This window comes from Choloepus didactylus, chromosome 4, assembly GCF_015220235.1.
Source record: "Choloepus didactylus isolate mChoDid1 chromosome 4, mChoDid1.pri, whole genome shotgun sequence".
Taxonomy (NCBI): domain Eukaryota; kingdom Metazoa; phylum Chordata; class Mammalia; order Pilosa; family Megalonychidae; genus Choloepus; species Choloepus didactylus.
In genome coordinates, this window is record NC_051310.1 from 121,033,466 (window position 1) to 121,055,837 (window position 22,372).

A 22,372-nucleotide genomic window follows, 5' to 3' on the forward strand; every position below is an offset into this window, starting at 1 on the left:
GCATCTGCTTCGATGTTGCCAGGTAGAGTGAGTACAAATAGTTAGTGCATGTCCTGGTTTGTGAACAGTGACCATCCATACAGCCCTTAATTCATCCCACTGGCTGCTTTGCATAGTCCCAGTTTCCTGCCATGTAGTGTCTCACGGCTACTGCCATCCAAGTGGCGGGCTGCCCATGTGCTGACCTATCAGTATACCAGGCAGACTCCGTGTGCTGGTTTGAATCTATTATGTCCCCAATAAAAGCCATGTTCTTTAATGCAATCTTGTGGGGGCAGACTTATTAGTTTTTGATTGGGGTGGAACCTTTGATTGTTTCCTTGGAGGTATGGACCCTGCCCATTCAGGGTGGGTCTTGATTAGTTCACTGGAGTACTTAAAAAGCTAAGAGCTGACACAGACCCAGATGCTTGGAGATGCTGGGAGATGCAGACAGAAAGAGGTTTGGAGATGCTAAGCTAAGAGATGAAGCCCCAAGTTTGCTCTGGAGAACCTAAGAGAGGACTCCCAGATGTTTAGAGAGAAACACCCCAGGAGAACTAAGCAGACTGCTGAGAGAAGCTAAGAGAGACAGAAGCCCAGAGAGATTTTGGATAAAGCCATTTTGAAACCAGAACCTGGGAGCAAAGGACCAGCAGACACCAGCCACATGCCTTCCCAGCTCACCAGAGGTGTTCCAAACACCATTAGCCTTCTTCAGTGAAGGCATCCTCTTGTCAATGCCTTAGATTGTACACTTTTATGGCCTTAAAATTGAAAATTTGTTACCTAATAAGTTCCTTTTATAAAAGCCAATCCATTTCTGGTTTTGCATAACAGTGGCTGTAGCAAACTGGAACACTCCAGTATACTGCCACATCCGTCAACAGTGGGTACAGAAACAGCCACCTTGGGAGGATTAGCAAGGAGGGGCAAGCGTTGTTCTTCCACTTAGGAAATTGGTGCTAGAATATCATGCATTTCTGCACTTAAGGGGCTGTTGTTAAAGACACTTCATTGTAGCAGATAGGCTTTCCATTTTATCAGAGCGCTCAGCTGAGCAATTCCTGAATGCAGTTTATTGGCTTTTTTTTTTTTTTTTTAATCCACCTCTGTATGAGGATGGCAGTGTGCAGTGATAAAGGGCATTTTTGGGTTAGTTCTTCAACTTGCAGCAGGGCATTATTGGCAGCACACACTAGTTTTTCTAAGGGACTATGTCACAGTTAGGCTCTGTTCTGGTTTGCCAATGCTACAAAATACCAGAAATGAATTGGCTTTTACAGAGGGGGTTTATTTGGTTACACAGTAGGTCTTGAGGCCATAAGGGGTTCATGGTAAGGCATCAACAATAGGATACTGGAGAAAGGTCAGTGGCATCGGAAAACCTCTGTTAACTGGGAAGGCATGTGGCTGGCGTCTGCTTGCTCCCAGGTTGCATTTCAAAATGGCGTTCTCCAAAATATCACTCACAGCTGCTCTGAGTTCCTTCTGTTTGTCAGCTCTTTTATATGGCTCCAGTGATTTAATTCAGAACCACCCTGAAGGGTGGGATAACACCTTCATGGAAATTATCCAATCAAAGGTCTTGCCCACAGTTGATTGAGTCACATCTCCTTGGAAACACTCAATCATTAGGTTCCAACCTGATCAACACTAATACGTCTGCCTCCACAAGACTGCATCAAAGACCATGGCGTTTTGGGGGACATAATACATCCAAACCGGCACAGACTCCTTTTCAGAGCTGAGATCAAAAGCCAGTGGGAACTCACTTTGCTTGTTATCTTTGCTACAAGCCCCACCCAAAGCCAATTAGTACTGACTACATCTAATTCACAAGGCACATGTGGGTCCACCACCCTCACCACCATACCCCTCCCCCACTCCCCCACCCGTAAAGCCTGAGTCTGCCTGTGCAATAGCCCTTTTGGCTTTTTCAAAAGCAGCCTGCTGTGGAACATCCCACTCCCATGTTTTTCCTTTCCTAACTGGGACATACAAAGGTTTTAGAATCTGCACTAAATGGGGTATAAACAGACTCCAGTAACCCAACAAACTAAGGAAAGCCATGAGCTGTTTAGGAGTATGTGGAGTGGGATAATTTTGCACTTTATCAACAACAGCAGAGGGAATAGTCTTAGCAGCCATTTCCAATTCTGCAAGAGAATTACCTGTCAACATATCATCATCTATGTAATGAAAGAGAGTGATCTCTGCTGGAGGTTTCCATGTTTTAAAACCTTGAGCTAGAAAACCATGGCAAATAGTGGGACCATGAAGATATCCTTGTGGTAGGACGGCAAATATCCATTGTTGTCTTTCCCGCATGAGAGCAAACACAGGCTGGCTGGAGGTGTCTAAGGAGATACTAAAAAAAGCGTTAGCCTAGGTCTAACAAAATGAAACTGGCCTAATTGTGTACTTATGTCCTGTAACAAGATAGTTGTGTTTGGTGCAGCTGCAAACAAAATATACAGTGTGCAGCTGCAAACGAAGAGTTACTTTGTTAAGCTCTCTATAATTGGTTTTTCTTACTGGCCAGGCTGGACTATTAAGTGGGCTGTGAGTTGGGATTATAATGCCACTCTAATTCCTTGATGGTAGCAGTAATTTCTTGATGTCCCCCTGGCAACTTATATTGACACACTGCTACAGTGCATCTGGGGGGAGGGTTTCTTTACCGGTGACCCCTTAGCATGTCCACTTTAGATGGTTTTGACCACTTGGCACTGGAGATGGAATTTACCTCCAGTAGTTTGCACTGTGATATCCTGCAAAATACCAATTCCTAATATATTCTGGAATAGGAGATACGTACACTGTGTACTTTTGAGGTGTTGCTCACCAATCTGCATTAGTAATTGTTGTTGTCTTGCTTTAATACTTTGACCTCTATACCCAGAGATGGCTAATGTAAACCCTCTGGTCCATGGCTGTTTTCTGTAAATTGGGGTGCAGTTTGCTCCAGTATTGACTAATGCTGAAACTTTATATTCTTTACTAGGGGACCAGAAAATAGTTAACTTAATATGCAGCCTCCAGTCTCCAGTGTTCCCATATATAGCTTTTACTTGGGGATCTTGACTTGTTCCCTGTGCAAAGGGAAGAGAGTCTTGCCATGCCTCCTTGGCAGGGGGAGTAGGGGCCTTTTTATACTGTAAGGGCCAGGTTTATCGGCCAGAGATCATTTCTCCTTCCAGTGATCTGGTTTTAAATTTGGTGTATCTTTGCCCTTTTGGTAACTTACTCCATAACCTCACTAGCACAGGGTTTTAGTTTCAGTTTTAGTGCTGGCAGCTATTAGATCAGCTCACGTCTGTCTGTGTGACAGATGGTTTGGACCATCAAATCTTTTGGGGGCACAGTCTGTAGCCCTGACTCCACCCCCTTTTTGCCTTAGGCATTCAGATTCTCCTAAATCTGCTACTACTTGGGCAGCCTTGGAGATGGGTTGCCCCACCAATGTGCTAAGAATGAGCACCAGTGTCCCATATCTTCGATTCGGTGCACTTTGTAAGATTGTGTTCTTTATGCTCTTGGTGAAAGTTTCATTATCTGGTCCAACAAAGTTAGCAGCATAAAAAGCATGTTTCATTACTAGCCCCCTTAATATATCTTGTAATTCATCAAGCATGCTCCAATGGGGGGTGACTTGGGGCATGTCCCCCACATTGGGCCATGTTTCTTTATACTGAGTCACTAACCAATTTAATAGTGAGCTGGACTCAGGTTGGGTGGCTAAGGAATATATACATTGGCAGAGGGAAGGGTAAATGGTAATAGAGGCCAGTCTGCTTATTTCATGTCCTGAAAGCAGTATTCCTTTGCGCCAGTGTCCCAAAGGTACAACACCCAATTTGGTAAAATTTCTTTAGGTTTTTGTCTGTATTGATTCCCAATTTTCTTAATTCAGTGTCAGTATAATCCCACATTGTAACCAGCACCTTTTGATGAGGAGGTGCTCTAGGGCAGTGGCAGCTGCAGCACCGTTCCCCCCCGCCTGGAGATCAGGGTGTTGTATTTGCTCTGTTTTGATCTTTTGTTGGATCAGAGGACAAACATGCATACTTTCCTCAGTTTCAGGTTCCTAGTCACATGGGGTCTCATCCTCATCTGAAGAAAAATCAACAGGGTCCCACACTTTGCTATCCCAGTCAGGATATGCCTCACTCTCCTTTTGGGCATCTTGCACCGTCTCACTTTGGTATACTGGCATGCTAATATCTCTAAACTTTTATCTATGTGGTGCAGCCTCTCATTTAATGCATCCTTTAAATCTGCTTGGCTATCCACATGTTTCTTTCTAACTTAAGTTCCCTGTCTAGGTGGCAAACCTCAGCTTTGCTTGCCAGAGCCTCTCCTGTGGCTGAGTGCACAGCTCCTAATAGAGGCCATGCATCAGCTGCAGCAGCCTGACAGCTCTCCTTTTTCTTATAAAATCCTAATTGTCCTGTGGCCTGTTGCAGGAGAACTGGCAATCCAGTCGGGGAGTTCTGGGTGTCACTATACTCCCTCAGCAGCCACTACTAATCCAGGAGGGCTGCCACCTCTCCCTACATGGACATTTCAGGCCATCTCGGTATTCCCCCAAGACTCACCATGCCCATTACAGCCAGCGGTTCCTTGATCTCCTGGCTGGCTCGCCAGATGTTCCAACCCAGATAGCCCTAAGATCAAAGAACATGCCTTGCATGGAGTTACCTGTGAGGTTAATTAGGGACTTACAAAACAGAAGACATGCTGATGGCCACGGGTCAGGAGAGTGAAGTCAGCATTCCACCATTACACAGAGAGAGAGAGAGGAGTGCCAAGGAGGCTTATAAAGGTTTGTGGCAACAGTTTCTCATAAGATCAAGTTACAACCAAGTCTCCCGAGATTTGGTTTCTAACAGTGATTAGGGGAGGGAAGTTTTAATGCTTTCCCCCCTGATGGGGAGGAGGGGCCAGTTGCCTTGTCATGTAGGTGGCTTCATCTATTGCAGTAATGGAGGAGGGGGTGGTTCCCTGGACCCTGGGTCCTCACAATGTGATTTTTAATATTATAGTGAGGTATAGGCCATTTATAGGTTGAAGTTTAAATTATTGTGCTTGGCAGGCGGGCCAGTTTGGGTTAGATCCAGCTTTGTCTATCAGGGTAACTTGGGAATTGGGGTGACTCAAGCCCCTTCATTAATAAATATTCGGGGCTATCTTTAGTGATCATAAGACTCTAAAGTTGAAAAACAGGATAAGGGGGTATCAGTGAGGGTCAGTCACAAGGTTTTTACAGTCATAAGATAAAGACTATATCTTACACAATCATTATCAAAGATCAAGGCAGCTGGATTACAGTTCAGTAATTTCAAGTATTTCCCTTTGGCTAGTCTAATATACTAGAAAGTGAAAAGAAGTATCTGTATAATCGTTCAGTAATCATAATCATCCCGTAAGTCCTAACTTCTCGGTTTTAACCCCTTCTTCTCATTGGATCATTCTCTAAATCTTGAGGGATAGCTGGGAGATGACCATTCTAATTTTTCATGCTGAAAAGGGGTGTTGACATTAGGGGTAGAGGAATGAAACTGACTGCTGTTCTTGGAGACACAGTATCTTTGGGTTTCAAGGCTTATAGAGCCCAGGGAATTCTTTGTCATTTTCAGGAACACGGTTGGGGCTTGGCATACTGTGGCAGTTTGCAATATTTGACTAAAACCTTTATAAATTTAGGGAGAACATACCTAAAGTAGAAGAAAATGTAGTTTTTTATTAAAAAAGTCATCATAAAAACTGGAATAGGACTAGACTTTTTCACTGCATTTTTTGCAGATTTATTTGCTTTTTTCTTCCTTCTATTGGAGGTTAATAATGATTTGTTTACTCTGGTTACCATTGCTAAGGTATTATTGGAAAAACATAATTTTAAGTAGGGAATTCTTTCAAAACGAATGTGGACTATTCTGCAACATTTTTTCTGTGCCCACTATTTCTAATCTCCAGGCCCAGTAGAAAGAATTCTAAACTAAGTCCACACCTTCCCCATCTTCTGCACCCAGCCCTTCTCCCATAGCTGCCTTAGCTGGTTAGGCCCTAAGGGCAGGGATAGGTGAGACAGGAACTATGGCGCCTGGTCTGTTGATTTTGGTTTTAAAAGTTTTAAATGAGGGTGATGAGATTTAAGACCCCTAAGGTGGATTTAATGTTGATGAGAGTTCCTGTGCCCTTCTTTGAACTGATCCCAATTTTTAGATCTATTTCACCTAAAGCTGTGACCTGGACAGTTGGAAAAGTCTTTGCCTTTTCCAGAGGTAGCTGTCTGCTGCCTTCCAGAAATTTCAGAGGGCAGTTTCTTTTCAATGTCCAAGTTCATTTACAGTAATTACAAAAACTAAGGCTTTGAACTCCAGGGGATGAATCTGGACCCGACATCTTGGGATTGAGAGCATCTTGACAAAAAGGGGGATGCTAAATGAAACAAAATAAAGTTTCACTGGCTGAGAGTTTCCAAATGGAGTCAAGAGGTCACTCTGGTGGGCATCCTTATGCTCTATATAGATACACCTTTTTAGGTTTTACTGCATTGGAATAGCTAGAAGTAAAGACCTGAAACTATCAAACTGCAAACCAGTAGCCTTGGCTCTTGAAGATGATTATATAGCAGTGTAGCTTACAAGAGGTGACAGTGTGATAGTGAAAGCCTTATGGATCACACTGGATGGATGAGAAGAAAAATGGGGACAAAAAACTAAATGAAAAATAGGGTGGGGGGGTGATTTGGGTGTTCTTTATTTTTATTTTTTATTCTTATTTTCACTTTTTCTGGTATAAGGAAAATGTTCAAAAAATAGATTGGGGTGATGAATGCACAACTGTATGATGGTATGGTGGACAATTGATTGTATACTTTGGATGATTGTATGGTATGTGAATATATCTCAATAAAATTGAATTAAAAAAAGAACTAAGGCTTTGAACCCTGGTGCCTAGAGATTTTGTTCTTGTTTTTGTTTTTTCTTTTTTCTATTTCTTGGGATCTCCAGGAGAGTCCTAATTTATATATTAAAAAAGCACTTATTTATTTTTAAGCAATTCAGAGATAGCTCTTTAAGAATTTTTGTTTGCCAATTTGGTGTAACTATCCGGAGGTAGGAAAATATATATTGCACAGACACAAATAGAAAGTCAGACACACACAAAAAAGCCCAGAAATAAAAGAGATATAAAACTCACTAATTTAAAACCTACTCTCTCAACTTTTTCTGGTATGCTTGAGTATTATAAATCCTCTCAGGCCTCCCTGTTCGTCTACTCCTGTAGGCACTTGCTAGAGGGGTAGAAGTTTGGTCAGTGGCTCTGCTGCTGGTTTTAAAGAGCAGCCCTATCCAAATTGAGTACACTGGCGGGTATGGGAGGGGGAGACTGTTTCTATCTCAGGGTCTTTTACCTCTGATAAAGAGGGATACAGAAGAGGAGGAGGAGGAGCTAGGGGACCTTCCTCCTTCCCTGGTCTGTTGGCCCCTTGGTTACAGGGTGGAGGTGGCTGTTAAACTTTACAGGTTAAATATTACATTTTCTCAACATTAACAGTGTCCTTTTCATAAAGCCATTCTCAGGCCATTTCTCTCCTGATTCTAAATCATATTGACGCCAGACTGTGTTACAGAAGTAAATTATTTTTTTGTTTTTTCATATACTTGTAAATAAAATCTTTCCACTTTTTCAAAATACTGCCCAAAGGTCTATATTCAGGAATGCTGTTAAAATTAGAAATTACCATTTTAAAGAATTTACATAATCAGTAACCAATTAGGAACAATAGAAATGCAGTAACACACCAATTAACAAATTTAAACAGACACTTAATACTATATCCTTATGTAAAATGCCAATTAATAACTAAACCGAACATACCAATTAACAAACAGGCATTAAACACTTACCATACCTAGGTAGCACACCAGTTAACAGTTAAATAGGCATACTTAATATCATTAAATCCAATTAATTGTTGGATTACTTATTTTCCAAGAGTATACTCAACAGACAAACTCAAGTCAGGGCCTCAAACCCCTAAGGAATGTTACCCAGAAAACAGAAAGCTGTAGAGAGGTCATAGCAAAGGGGATCATTCTGGTAGCGGGGCCCATACCCTCAAACCCAGGTCCAGGGGACTCAAATTACCATACTGATTTCCCAATCCACTTCTTTCTTGATGACCCACTCACCCAGTCATATGTCCAAACTTGGAACTGGAAGCTGTTTCTCTGTTTGAAGCTTTTTAAGGCGCTGAGGGTGTGGAGTGCCAGCAGAGTAGAGAAAAACCCGCTTGCTGAGCCCCTAGACTAAGTGGCTGCAGAAGGCTTGATTACTGTGTTTACCTGTCCCACTGAAGCTCCAGAACTTGGGGTAATTGGATTCCTTGCTTCTTAGGAAGGTTTTTCCCTTCTGGGGTCACCAAATTGATACCAGTCAAAACCAGTGTGTTCTTTGCCTGATGCTCTCAAATGACCAATTCCTGAGACACCAGGGTTTCAAAAAGAAAAAGAATTTGCTAGGCTTGAAGCAGGAAATCATGTGCCCTATTGGCCTAAAAATCTGTCTCTCTGAACTGCAGTAACTCTGATAGTTTTATAGCATCGAAAGATGGGCAGGTTTTAGGATAATGAGCTTGGTGACCGGAGTTGACGAGGTTAGAGATGATCTAATTATTGAGCATGCGCAGATTGATTGCATGCTTAGTCACAGAATGTATGTAAGAAAATGGCAGCCTCAATATGATGATGGATGTGATTTTAGTGTTATAATGAGGTATAGGTCACTTATAGGTTAAAGTTTAAGCTACTGCATATGTCAGGTGGGCCAATTTTGGTTAGATCCAACTCTATCAAGATAACTTTGGATTGGGGTGGGTTAATTCTGGGTTGACTCAAGGCCCTTCATTAATAAATATTTGGGGCTTCCTTTAGTGATCATAAGACTCTAAAGTTGAAAAGCAGGATAAGGGTGTATAAGGGTCAGTCACAAGGTTTTTATAACCAGATAAAGACTGTATGTTACACAATCATTATCAAAGATTAAGGCAGCTGGATTACATTTTAGTAATTTCAGGTATTTCCCTCTGGCTATTCTAATGTACTAGAAAGTGAAAAGAAATATATATATAATGATTCAGTAATCATAATCATCCCTTAAGTCCTAACTTCTCACTTATTCTTTTTTTTCTAGGACCCAGTGTTTTTTACCCTAACATGTTACGACTTGTGATTTCAGGAGCATTTTTAAGTTTTCTTTTTTTTTTTAAATGACTGTTCCCATGAGGGGATGGTCTCTTGGGATCTGGTGGTAGTCTGTTTCTTGATCTGCGTTCTGGTCACATAAGTGTGTTCACTTCAAGAAAATTCATTGAGCTGTACTTTTCTGTATGTATCTGATCAATGAAATTTTCCTAAAATTAAAAAAAACATTTCTGTGCATATACATGCACATAAAACTCTGCCTCCTGCAAAATACTGCAAAGCAGTATTTTGATTTTACCTCTTGGCTTTTCTTAATTTTTATTTTTAAATAGATTATTGTGTTTCTATCCCTGTTCAGCAATTTTACTTTTCTTTCTGTGCACTAGTTAATAAGTCAGCTCAGATTCCTGTCATGTACTTTATACCATGCCTATCTCTTGCTCCCTGTCTTTCTCTTGTTTCCCATCTCTCTCTTCTCTAAATTAGCCATAACATGTAATTTAAAGTGTACTTTAAAAGACTATTTCATAGTTTTTCAGTAGTTTGCATTTCCTGTTTGCTAGTTTTAAAAATAGGTAAGTTTATTTTGAAAGACTTTTAAGACAGTTTGTCCTACATGCTACCCCCTACTTAAAAAGGTATAAATTGTGGCTAGCCCTCCACTGATTTTTCTCCTCTCATAAGACAGTGGCTCCTAAAAGAGCAATTAGTTTCCCAACTCACAGTCTAAAACATCCGTAAGATCCCTTCTAAAGGAAAAGAGAGTCCGTAAGCTTTCATTGTTCTTCTGATAAGGAAATTTCACATAATCAAATGACCTGAAAACCTTATTTTACTTCCTGTTTATGTAACTCTCTGTTTTGTTTGACAGCATGATTCTGGAACAGAGTGCACTCCAGGAGAATCTAAGAATTTAGGGCAAAAAGAAAATGGCAATTACATCATGTATGCAAGAGCAACATCTGGGGACAAACTCAACAACAATAAATTCTCGCTTTGTAGTATTAGAAATATAAGCCAAGTTCTTGAGAAGAAGAGAAACAACTGTTTTGTTGGTATGTATATTCTCCCATCATTTTATTACGGACATATTAAACATTTAGAAAATGTGAAAGAATTATAATTTACCCACCATCTAGACTTTATAAATTAACACTGCCGTATTTGCTTTATCACATATTTATCACTCTACTCATCCCTCAATCCATTTTTTTTTAAAGTTGCAGGCATCAGTGTACTTCACCCCTAAATACCTCAGCCGACATATCATTAAATAGAATTCAGTATTGTTTGCAGTTGTTTTTGTATGTTTGTTTTTTACGTAAGTTAAATGTACAAATCTTATGAACCCCATTCAATGAGCAAATGTTTCACCACTGTAACCGAAACACCTGTTGGTATTTAAAACATTTCTATCACCCCAGAAAGTTCCCCTTCCCAATCAGTCTTTGTCCCCAGCAAACCCCCAGAGGAAACCATTGTTCTGAGTTGTTTTGCCATAGATTAATTTTACCTGTTTTAAATCTTCATATAAGTGGAATCAGACAGTATGTACCCTTTTGTGGAAGGCTTCTTTCCACAAAATATTTTGAGATGCATCCATCAGTGTTTTGTTCTTTTTTATTATTATATAGTATTGCATTGTTTGAATATATCACAGTTAGCTTGTCTACTCTTCCGTTGAAGAACACCTGGGCTTTTTGGGTTTGCGCTGATGTGAATAAAGCTAGTATGAAATTCTTATATAAGTTTGTTATGCACATATATTTTTATTTCTCTTGGACAAATACCTAGGACTGGAATTGTTGGGTCATAGGGTAGGTATATATTTAGTTTTTTTAGGAAACTAAGACTTTTTCCCAAAGTAGTTGTTTCATTTTACACTTCCATCAATGGCATATGAGATTTCTGATTGTTACACATCCTTGTCAACTTTTGGTTTTGTAACACTTTTTAATTTTAGCCATTCTGGTGGGTGTCGCATCTGTATTTTTTAAAGCCATCTTCAGCAAACAGTGAAGATAGTTAATATTTTGTATTTTAATCATGAGATATAGTTGTAAAAGCTGGTTCATTCTCTCATATTAATGTTTTTAAAATAAGTTAATAAATTAAAAGCCTAAACAATCTTGGAGTGGAGGGCACAAAGTAGAATCACAGATGTTGGAATGGATTTTTTAATTCAGTATTCTTTGTTTCAGGTACTCAAACTGAATCTTTATGCAATTAACTGTATCTCCTTTATTAGTGCCATTTTAATTTTGGCTTGTGCTTATATTTGCTTAGTTAATACTATCACTTATGGCTACATTCAAAGATCGAGAGCCTGAGATGTACCTTCCTCGTTAAAAGATTAGCAGTTATTAAATATGTCCTAGAAATATGTGAGCAGAGTTAAAGTGAGAGTTTTGGGGAGAAAGGTAGTAGATATTCAGAATAAATGCTTTGGACTATATTCTTTATCAGAATTTCCTAGAATTCATTTCCAGCAAAAGTGGACTTTATCCTATACTTGGAGATAGAATCATAAAATTTTTCAGGTTTTGTGTTAGTGGATATAAAGTTTGTATCATCTGAAAATGCTGCTTTCTGGGTCTCTCTGCCACCTGCTCAGATTTGCTGTTTCTCAGATTCCTTAGACATTAACAAAGAAGAACATTTCTAGGTTTATTGTCTTGCTCAGGATGAGAAGTTCTTTCTTTGGTTGTTTTTACCTCAAATGTATTTTTTGGGGGAGGTATGTGTGTGTATGTGTGGTTTTTTTCTTTTTTTAAAATTTATATTTAAATTTATATATGAGAGATTATTAAAAGTGAAATTATTCCCAGGTCACGATGTGATAAACATATATTGAATATTATAGTTAATTTATAGATCAACATCGAGAACTTTTGTGATAATCAGTAGGAACATTAACATTTGATACCTGACTCTGTATTCGCTCTCTTCACATAAAATTGATAGGTAAAAGTAGATGAAGTTTTCATAAGTTCTTTTTACACTATCACATTGCAATATTAAATTTTCTTTTGTTCCTTATTGATATAATGCTGGTAATTTAAAGTTAACATAATCATAGAAGAAATTTCAGAATCTGTACCAACTTGATACAGGTTCTCTATCTGACTCTAAATTTATTCCTTACCAGGGACATTTGTTTTCTCCGTGAAGAATGTTGTTGTTTTGTAACTATATTTGAGAGTTTGTAAAGAAGTTTGGGTTGAGGACTGAGATAACATACTTTTAGTTGCCTGTGAGCCCGAGGTTAATAATTTCATTTCCTGGTCACTGATGAAGATTTAAAATAAAACTTAGCTAGAAGATAAACAGAGTAAGGAGAGAAATTTCTAAAACATTTGAAAAATATGAGACAAAGATGTTCTTTGTTCACAACAAAAGAACTTTCAGATACTATTTCTAGAATCTTCTGTTAGCTGTAGAACACATGCTTTTCAAGTTTATGTTGTTTGGTAAACAATAGGCATATTTACCTTAGCTGATCAATGGGAATTTCCTGATAAAAGCAAAACTACAAGTGGCCTCAAAACCCTAAACTTTTAAGATGCATAATAGTTCCCTTCCTGATTATTTTAGCTTTTTAAAAATTAATATATTGATGACATTAAGGAGTGATTCTTTTTTATATATATACCTTGGCAATTAATTCCATATTTTTTGCGTGTCTCTATTGGCCAGGCACCGTTTTAGGCATTGGGAATTACATGAATGAACAGAACAAACAAAAATCCTTCACCTTATAGAGTTTATATTCTAGTAGGGGTAGACAGGTAATAAATATGTAAAGAATATAGTAGCTTAGATGATAATAAAATAAATAAAGTAAAGTAATAAAGAAAAGCAAGAAAGCAGGGAACCTGGTATTGGGGAGAAGGATCCACAGAGTGTTATAGTTTTAAATCAGGTGTGTTCAGGATAGGGTTTACTGAGAAAATGACATTTAACCAAAGATCTTATGGACCAAGTTTTCTGGATGTTTGGGGATACAGCCTTCTAGGGCAGCAAAGACAGCTATGGCAAAAGTTCTGAAATGGCAGGAGCATTGCATGTTTGAGGAATATTAAGCAGGCCAGTATGGCTGGAATGGAATAAGTGGGTGGGATTGGGGAGTTGTAAGCATAAGGGCAGAGAGGTAAAGCAGATGGGATGTTGATGATGAAGATGCTGGGTGTTTTTGCTGTTTTGATGACTTTGGCTTTTACTCTAAATGAAATGAGACCTTTTGGAGAGTTTTGAGGAGAGGTGTGATGTGACCTGACTTACATTTGAACAGTATCACTTGACTGCTGTTTTTGGAGTAGACTATGGGGAGAGCAAAGGCAGAAGCAGGAAGATGTCGTGTAAAGACTTTTTCAGTAATCCAGGTGAGAAATGATGGCACAGGTCCATGTATAGCAAGGAAAGGAGTTAGAAGTGTCTAGGTTAGGAATATATCTTAAAGGCATTCTGGATCTGCCAATGGATCAGATATGGAGAACGGGAAAGAAAAGTCAAGGATGACTGCAAGGTTTTTAGCCTGAGCAGTTGGATGAGGAGTTGCCATTTCCTGGAATAGAGAATCCTTAAACAGGATCAGGTTTCAAGGGGAAACTCTCAAGACTTTGGTTTTGGACACGTTTGAGATGCCAGTTGGTGATGATGTGTAGGCTATTTAGATACAGAAGCCTGGAGTTTAGGAAGAGGTCTGGGCTGAAGAGATAAATTGTGGTTTGGTAGAGATTGTATTTATAACCATGAGACTAGATGAGATTCCTAAGAGAGGGAGTGTAGATAAAAAGAAAAAAAGATCCAAGGACTGAGCCCTAGGGAACTTTTTAACATGAGATAAGAAGGACCCAGCAGGGAGAAATAGGGACCGATGCGGTAGGAGGAAAACAAGGAAAGTGTTCTGTGGAAGACAAGTGAAGAAAGTGTCTTAAGGATGGCTAGTGAGTAACTGTTTCAAATGTTGGTTGATCAAGTAAGATGAAACCTGACAATTGTATTTAACAATATGGGAGTCACTGAATTGTTTTCTTATTTGTTCACCTGGTTTCAACTTCACAAGATCGGACCTCACAAATAATATAAACTTGACAAGGAGGACCTTGGCTTCCTAATGTTATGCCTTTCTTGTGGCATTGAACTTATTCTACCCTGTATTATGTTTTTTGTGTGTATGTGCCTGTCTTATTCCACAAGATTATAAATTACTTGAGGGCAAACTCCAAGGCCCGACCATCTTTATACATAAAGAGAACTCAAAGATGGATTGATTCTGCATATCCTTCACCCAGTTTCCCCCAATGGTAACATCTTGTAAAACTATAGTAAAATATCACAACCAGGGCATTGATGTTGATAGACTCCACAGAGCTTATTCAGATTTCCCCAGTTTTTATTGTTCTCATTTCTGTGTGTGTGTATTTAATTCTATACAGTTTTCTCACATGTAGGTTCATGTATCCACCATCCTTTTAAAACCACACCCACCTCTCTCCTGCCACCCCACTCCCCACCCCCCACTAATCTGTTCTCAATTTCTAAAATTTTGTCATGTCAAAAATGTTTTATAAATGGAATCATATAGTATATAGTCTTTTGGGATTGTCTTTTTCATTCGGCATAATTCCCTGAAGAATCATTTAAGTTGTTGCCTGTATTAATAGTTCACTTCTTTTTATTGCTGAGCAATATTTGATAGTATGTATGTACCACAGTTTGTTTAACTATTCATCTGTTGGAGAACATCTGGGCTAGTTCCAGTTTTGGGCTATTATGAATAAAGTTGCTGTGAATATCTATGTACAGTTTTTTTCATATGAACGTAAGTTTTTATTTCTCTATGATAAATGCCCACGAATGCAATCATTGAGTCATAAGAAATTGTTTGCTCCATTTTATAAGAAACTGCCAAACTGCTTTTCATTCCCACCAGCATGGTATGTGATCCAATGGGAAAGAAAATTTGTTTCTTAAATTTTAATGAAATATGCACTAACTATAATTTTTACATTTTAAATAGCACTTTTGCTGTGTGTTTAAGGTGGTAGCAAATAGCTTATTTGAAGTAATAATTCTGTATGATAAGAAAATAACTGTGTAGCAAGTATTGCATGAAAGGTTTTCTGGCTTTATAGTTTTTCCTTTTCTCCTAAATTACATGCATGTAAATTATACGATTATTGCTGTATTTTAAAAGTCATTATTTACTTGGTTGTGTGTATGTGCACAATGGCTATGTCTAGTTTTAGAGAACAAAAGAGATGGTATAAAATGAAAGAGGGTGTTGGGGCTTTAATGACCTTTAAAATAGCTTTTAATATTTGATGTGGTTAAGTAGGAACTTATGAATATAAAGGCAGTATTTGTAGAATATTTTTAAATCAGATGTACCACATTTGCAGTTCTTGTGCTTGAGATGGGTTCCCTTCTACTTTTTAGTTCTCAATTTAAAGCCTGTACCATGACTTATTTTCCACAGTCTCTTCCACCTTGATTTTGTGTAGTAGAAGAAAAAGAGTACAGATTTTAGACCTAGGAGACCCTGGGTTTAGTCTGTGTTTTGCCCATGTTGTGGTATATGGCTGTCCGGCAAGTTACAGACTCGCTGGAAGTTAGTTTTCTTTTCTATAAAATGAAGTTATTTGATTCTTAAAGTTCCCTGCAGATATTAAAGTTCTGTGATTTTGTGAGCTTGCAAAAAGTAGCATTCCTTGTCCAATTTTAAACTCCCTTGACAAAAATCAAAGAACTTTAGAAGAAAGTCAGAGAAGTATTCTGAAGTTATTCACTGTATTTAGGCCAGACAGTCCTAACCCTAATCAACTAAGTTTGTGCCCAATACTTTTATGCTCTGTGGAATACTAAAGATATATAAATAATACATGGTTCTTCACTTAGTCTGACCAACAAAACTAATGTACTTTTTAAAAAATTACTTATTGACTAGTATACAGTCAGGCAGATAGAGTATGGGAAATTCCACAAGACAAAGTGACTCAGCTTAAATAAATAAGGTGAAAATAAAGACAGGTAGGAAATCTGTTATATATTAGAAGAACTTAAGAGACAAGTCAACCAAAAGCAACTGTGAGGGAAGTGACTGGAGTACATTGTTTGGAATTTGATTCAAACAAACCAGTTGTAAAGAGACAGAGACTGTTGGGAACAATTTGAACATGGGTTTGTTAGATTTGATAATTATATTGTGGTTAGGTATAAAAAATAAAATACCCTTTATGTTTTTAAGAGATGCATCTTGGCATGTTCACACATGCAATTGTGTATAAGGTGGGATTGTTTTTAAATACTCCAGAAAAGAAATTGTGGTAGTAAATTAAACAAAAACATCCTGTTGTTGATAATTGTTAAATAAGAGGTATATGGGGTTTGTTTTACTATTTATTTACTACTTTTATGTATGTTTAAAATTTTCTGTAATAAAAAAGATTTAATTTTTTTTTCTGATTGATGAAGCGTTATCTTCATTAGTATGTGTGTGAAATAAATAGTGCAGTCACGATTCAATAAAGCTCATGGTGACATGGCCTAAATAGGTGAACAACTTCCTCACTATACAGATTAAGAAACTGAGGCCTCCCAAAAAGGGACTTGACTTGTCCAGTGTCATATTGTTAGTTACCATTGCTAGAATTAGGTCTCCTGATTTTTGTATTCCTAGTTCTACTTTTCTTATTCACAAAGTTTTCCTTTCTCCCCTTGTTATAGAGCTCTAAAGAGTTTATGAATTCTAGATAAAATTAATGTGTATATGCATAACTTACCTTGTTTTGTTGATTTTCCTCAGAATCTGGCCAACCTATTTGTGGAAATGGAATGGTAGAACAAGGTGAAGAATGTGATTGTGGCTATAGTGATCAGTGTAAAGATGAGTGCTGCTATGATGCAAACCAACCAGAGGGGAAAAAATGCAAGCTGAAACCTGGAAAACACTGCAGGTACCTTGCTAATTCCAATGATGTTAATGTTCTTTTAAAATTACCTGAAGCCAGTTATGCCAGACATTTAAAACTGAGGTTAGAGATGCATATGGTTTTGAAACTTTGACTTTATTTGTTGTTTTATTTTCTGGAATAAGATTGGTTACTGCACTGTTTTTGGCAGGTTGAATTACTTGTAATTTGTGTGAGGGTTTGTTTTGTTTTTGTTTTTGTTTTTTTTTAAAAGGACATGCAGAGGCTTTCAGTAAAAGATGTATTATTTAAATTTCAAACTTTTAAAAATGACTTCTTACGTATCTTTAGAATCCTAACTCTAAATAGTGAAGTAATATGGGGTATGTACACTTTTTTTTCAACTTGGTATCAAATAATTATTTCAGTTACCAAATTGCTTCGGTAGTTATTGACATAAACTATAGAATCGTGTGTATAATACTTTTTTAATGACTGGTCTACATTTCTTGGTTGATTTTATCATATAACTGTAAGAAAAACTTACAAATTGACCACTGTATGATATAACTGAAAAACACTAACTGCCTAATATTAAATCCATTTTCTATTACAACCTTTCATTAAAGACAGATAGAGTAAGAATGCTGGATATATTATGCTTGATTGTAGAAACATGACCCCCTAATCACTTTTCTAGCACATGTGAGAATGTTTAAATTTAGTAGCCTCTCATCCCAATATTTGAAGTTGTATACCAGTAATATGCTTACCATTTAAAAGATGAGATTTATTATTAAAAATTAGGACCATATTTAAGCACATAAGCAGCATCCTAGCAGTTTACTTTGTTTAATCACTTAATGTGTCTTCTAGTCCAAGTCAAGGTCCCTGCTGTACAGCACAATGTGCATTCAAGTCAAAGTCTGAGAAGTGTCGGGATGATTCAGACTGTGCAAGAGAAGGAATATGTAATGGCTTTACAGCTCTCTGCCCAGCATCTGACCCTAAACCAAATTTTACAGATTGTAATAGGCATACACAAGTATGCATTAATGGGGTAAGCATTTGGTTTAATAGGTTTTTAACTTAATTTTATAATATCTGACTTTTCAGAATAATTGTTGACACTTAAAGCTGCCTAAAGTAATTAATATTGGTTCCTGTTTCAATAATTTTCTGCTTCTGTTCCCCACAAAGCCATGAATGCATTATGTGGCATAAATGCCAGGTGTCATTTTATTAGTTACTGACTTGTCTTTCATTCTTCCGACTACATGTATTAGATATTCTCTGGAGATACATGGTTGTATGCAGCTAGACATATGACTTTTTTGACACTGCTTTTAAATTTTTGTGAATTAATATTTCAGTATTCTAAATTAAAGAAATTTTTTGGTCATTCTCTGAAGTCTTTAAAGCTTTCTTGGCTCAATTTCACTTTCCTCTACATGAAGTAAGTTTCATTATTCTCTTCTAATAAAGGAGCTAATAATTGTTTTGATTTCTTCCTATTCACCCATTGGTGAGGGAGGGATTTTGCTTTGGGGTTTGGGGGATAGGTTGAACATATGACACCAGACATGACAGATAAGATTGACAACAGTTTTTAGTCACATCATACTCACAGCCGGGGAGAGGAGGACACTACATCCCATGTATAGCCACACAGGGGTTGTAGTCGGAAACAGTAAAAATTCAGAGGCTATGGGAGGCCCGCTCTGTAGTATGAGGGTTAGGTGATCCCTGGTTCCCACAGGATGATGTATGATTGATTTATTTGAGTAATTCTACAGGCTGGCAGGGGACTGAAACCCTTTACTCAGGGATAAGCAGGAACTGTGCCTGGTCCTGTGATAAGGAGGGTTGTTTGGCTAGGGGACTTTATTTTGCTCTGGGAGCAGAATGGGGGGGGGGGGACTTGCATTTAGGCCCTTAAAGCCCCTCCCAATTTTTCTCAGATGTCAAGGCAGCACATAATATTAACTTGAGGCTTACCCCTGTTCCAGTTTGCTAAAGCTACCAGAATGCAAAATACAAGAAATGGATTGGCTTTTACAAAGGGAGTTTATTAGTTCACAAATTTACAGTTGGAAAGCCATGAAATGTCCCAATTAAGGCATCAGTAGATGATACCTTCTCTGAAGAAAGGCTGATGGCATCTGGGGTTCGTCTGTCACATGGGAAGGCTGAAGAGTCTGCTGGGCCTCTGCCAGGATTAGCTTTTCTTTTCCACTGCTTTCTCCAAAATGTCTCAGGGCTTCTGTCTTAGCTTTTCTCTCTCAGCTCCTGTGCGTCCTTGCTTGTTTCTCCCAGGGCATTTCTGTCTAAGTGTCTGGGGTTCCTCTCTTAGCTTCTCCAGGGCAAACTCTGGATTTCATCTCTTAGCTTCTCTCCTGGTTCTGGTTTCAATGACTGTCTCCAAAATGTCTCTCTGTCTGCATCTGCAAGCATCTGGGTCTTTGTTGGCTCTGAGCTCTCTCTCTCTCCCTGAGTTCTCTTAAGGACTCCAGTAAACTAAGTAAGACCCACCTTGAATGGGCCGGGTCACATCTCCATGGAGAGAACCCAATCAAAAGATCCCGCTCACAATAGGTCTGCCCCCACAAGACTATTGAAAGAATATGGCTTTCTTGGGGGTACATATTAGATTCAAACCAGCATACCCCCACTGATGCTCATCTAATCTCTTATTCTCCATTTATTTTTTTAGGTTTTTGTTTGTAAGTTGCCACATCTTTTAAGGATTTACTATATTACTTGCACTTACTCATTTTGAAATGTGCTTATTTGACCCATTTCAGATACTAATCTATGCTTTGTAGGAAAGACTTTCATTTAAGTAAATTTTATATTTCCGCTCAATTGCTTTGGTATTAGAAGCTTAGACCTGCCTGTCTATCATGGTGAATAGAAGTTTGACTATACCAAGGTTAAATAATTTGTCTTTTATCTTTCTTCCAGCAATGTGCAGGTTCTATCTGTGAAAAATATGGCTTGGAGGAGTGTACTTGTGCCAGTTCTGATGGCAAAGATGATAAGGAATTATGTCATGTCTGCTGTATGAAGAAAAGTAAGGTTTTTAAATAGGAGTTATAAAGTCTGCTTCAAAAACCATTATTTTCTCCTGAATATTAAGTGTTAAACTTTGACATACAGTTTGTACAGGTAGTTTTCAGCTAAGTATGTCTTCTTGAGAAATTTTTTAATGTAGCATAGCATTGTATCTCTAGCATTATGTTCCCTACAAATGTTTCCAAGATGAAAATCTCAATGAGAAATAGCTAACTTTATGGCAATACTTAATGTAAACATTATTAGAAAGTTTTAAAGCCATTGTAGACACTAAGTCAAGAATTGCTGCTTATTTGCCTTTACTGAAACGTTTAAGGTGAATTACTAATTTTGTTATCTATCCTAACTAATGAACGCATGTTATGGTAATGACTTCAGGTAGCATTTTCCCTCCCTCCCTTTCTCCACAACTGACCCATAAGTAAGTCTGATCTTGAGCTTATATTTGGCTCTTCTTTTCCAGTGGAGCCATCGACTTGTGCCAGTACAGGGTCTGTACAGTGGAACAAGCAATTTGGTGGTCGAACCATCACCCTGCAACCTGGATCCCCTTGCAATGATTTTAGAGGCTATTGTGATGTTTTCATGCGGTGCAGATTAGTAGATGCTGATGGTCCTCTAGCTAGGCTTAAAAAAGCAATCTTTAGTCCAGAGCTCTATGAAAACATTGCTGAATGGATTGTGGTAAGTATAGTTTTTATTGATACAGAAACTTAACTGAAAATGGTTTGATTATAGTTTTACTTGGCCAGAGGTCACCAGTGTTAGGAAATAATCACTTCTTTCCCATTTATACTGGAATCATTTTATTTAATGATTTTTAAAGTTAAAATAATATCCCAGGTATTATTTTCTTTTAAAGTGATCAGACTTTCCACATGTATACTGTTCATAGATTGGTTAGTTAGGTGATGGGAGTCATATGTTTTACTCTGTTTCCTAGTTCATCTCCTGGATAGGTTATTTCCTGCTTTGGCCCAGGTGATTAGGGCCTTTTCTTGGACTTTTTCCTTAAATTGTTTTGAAAAGCCCTGCTTGCTTTTTATACTTCTCCCCTTATCTCAGTATGACAGCTAGCCAACTGTGGGTTCTACTTTGCTGAACAAGAGAGAGAAAAGAGCAATTGGTGATTTTCTGAAGGTTTCCCTGATCTTTCTATATTATTTCTGAATCTTCATCTTGTCTGTGATAGGAAATGTTGAACAGGAAAGATCAGATACAGAGCCTTTCGTAGATCTGTTAATGATTGTGGATGTTCATCCAACATAAATCCACTGAACTATAATATTTTCAAGCCCACATTTCTCCATCCAAGTTATACAAATTTTGAATTACCTGACATTTTTTTAAAGAATTGCTGGGAACAACTACTTTGAGTCATTTAAATATTCATGCTAAGTGATTACATTAAAATATCAGTAGGAAACTTGCAAATGATGTATTTGAGAATGAGCAATACCTGAGCTGAATATAGTTTGCTTTGGAATTGACTTAGAACTCAACCCTTCCCCCAACACAGCTTAAGTTATTTGTTACATTTTTGGAGGGGTTTCAGGACTGAGGATGCCTTAAAAACACAAAAGATACTATCTGTGTAGTTGTCAGCCCTTTTTGGTATTCTTGTAATAACATTCTGCAATAAAAATTTTGTAGTTGTCCCCAAAGTTAAAATGACGTTTATTGTTTTTAGAAAGAATAATACTTTGCATGCTAGAGCATGTGATTTTTAGATAGGTAATGACTATGTAGTGGATCATTGAAATTGGATTCAGGAGACCTGGATTTTAAACCAAGTAATTGGGTAATTGATTTATCCTAGATTTCCTTAAACCATGATATGATAATCATTTTTGTGCTTCTGTGCTTGGTGCATAAGAGGTGTTCAATTAATGTCTTTTAAGTCAAAGATCCCTTTTGGCACCACGTTGTAGTAGAAGGAGCACAGCTAGGAATCACACTAGGATTCAAATTTTCCTTCCAACATTTGTCAACTGTGACTTTTCTTGGCTCTTTACTTCTCTGCTTTCACCTCAGATCCAGTTCTTTTGTTTGTTTCCCTCTGATAATCTCTAATAAGAATGAGTTGGAATCTGGTGTACTTGTCTACTGTAGAGGCATAGAGTATGCAGAAAGAGAAATCTGCTAATGGGGATCTCAAAATTATGTTCTCCTGAGTATGTTGTGCTGTAG

At 37.9% G+C, this 22,372-nt stretch overlaps 1 protein-coding gene across 1 annotated transcript in view; it reads left to right on the forward strand.

Annotated features, from left to right (window-relative positions):
• Window positions 1-22,372, forward strand: part of ADAM10 (ADAM metallopeptidase domain 10) — a 194,947-nt gene that overhangs the window by 166,413 nt on the left and 6,162 nt on the right. Inside the window, exons 10-14 of the mRNA XM_037833846.1 lie at window positions 10,066-10,249; window positions 17,002-17,152; window positions 17,984-18,167; window positions 20,072-20,180; window positions 20,646-20,866. Coding sequence (XP_037689774.1) covers window positions 10,066-10,249; window positions 17,002-17,152; window positions 17,984-18,167; window positions 20,072-20,180; window positions 20,646-20,866 — 849 coding nt within the window. The remainder of the gene's footprint in view (window positions 1-10,065; window positions 10,250-17,001; window positions 17,153-17,983; window positions 18,168-20,071; window positions 20,181-20,645; window positions 20,867-22,372) is intronic.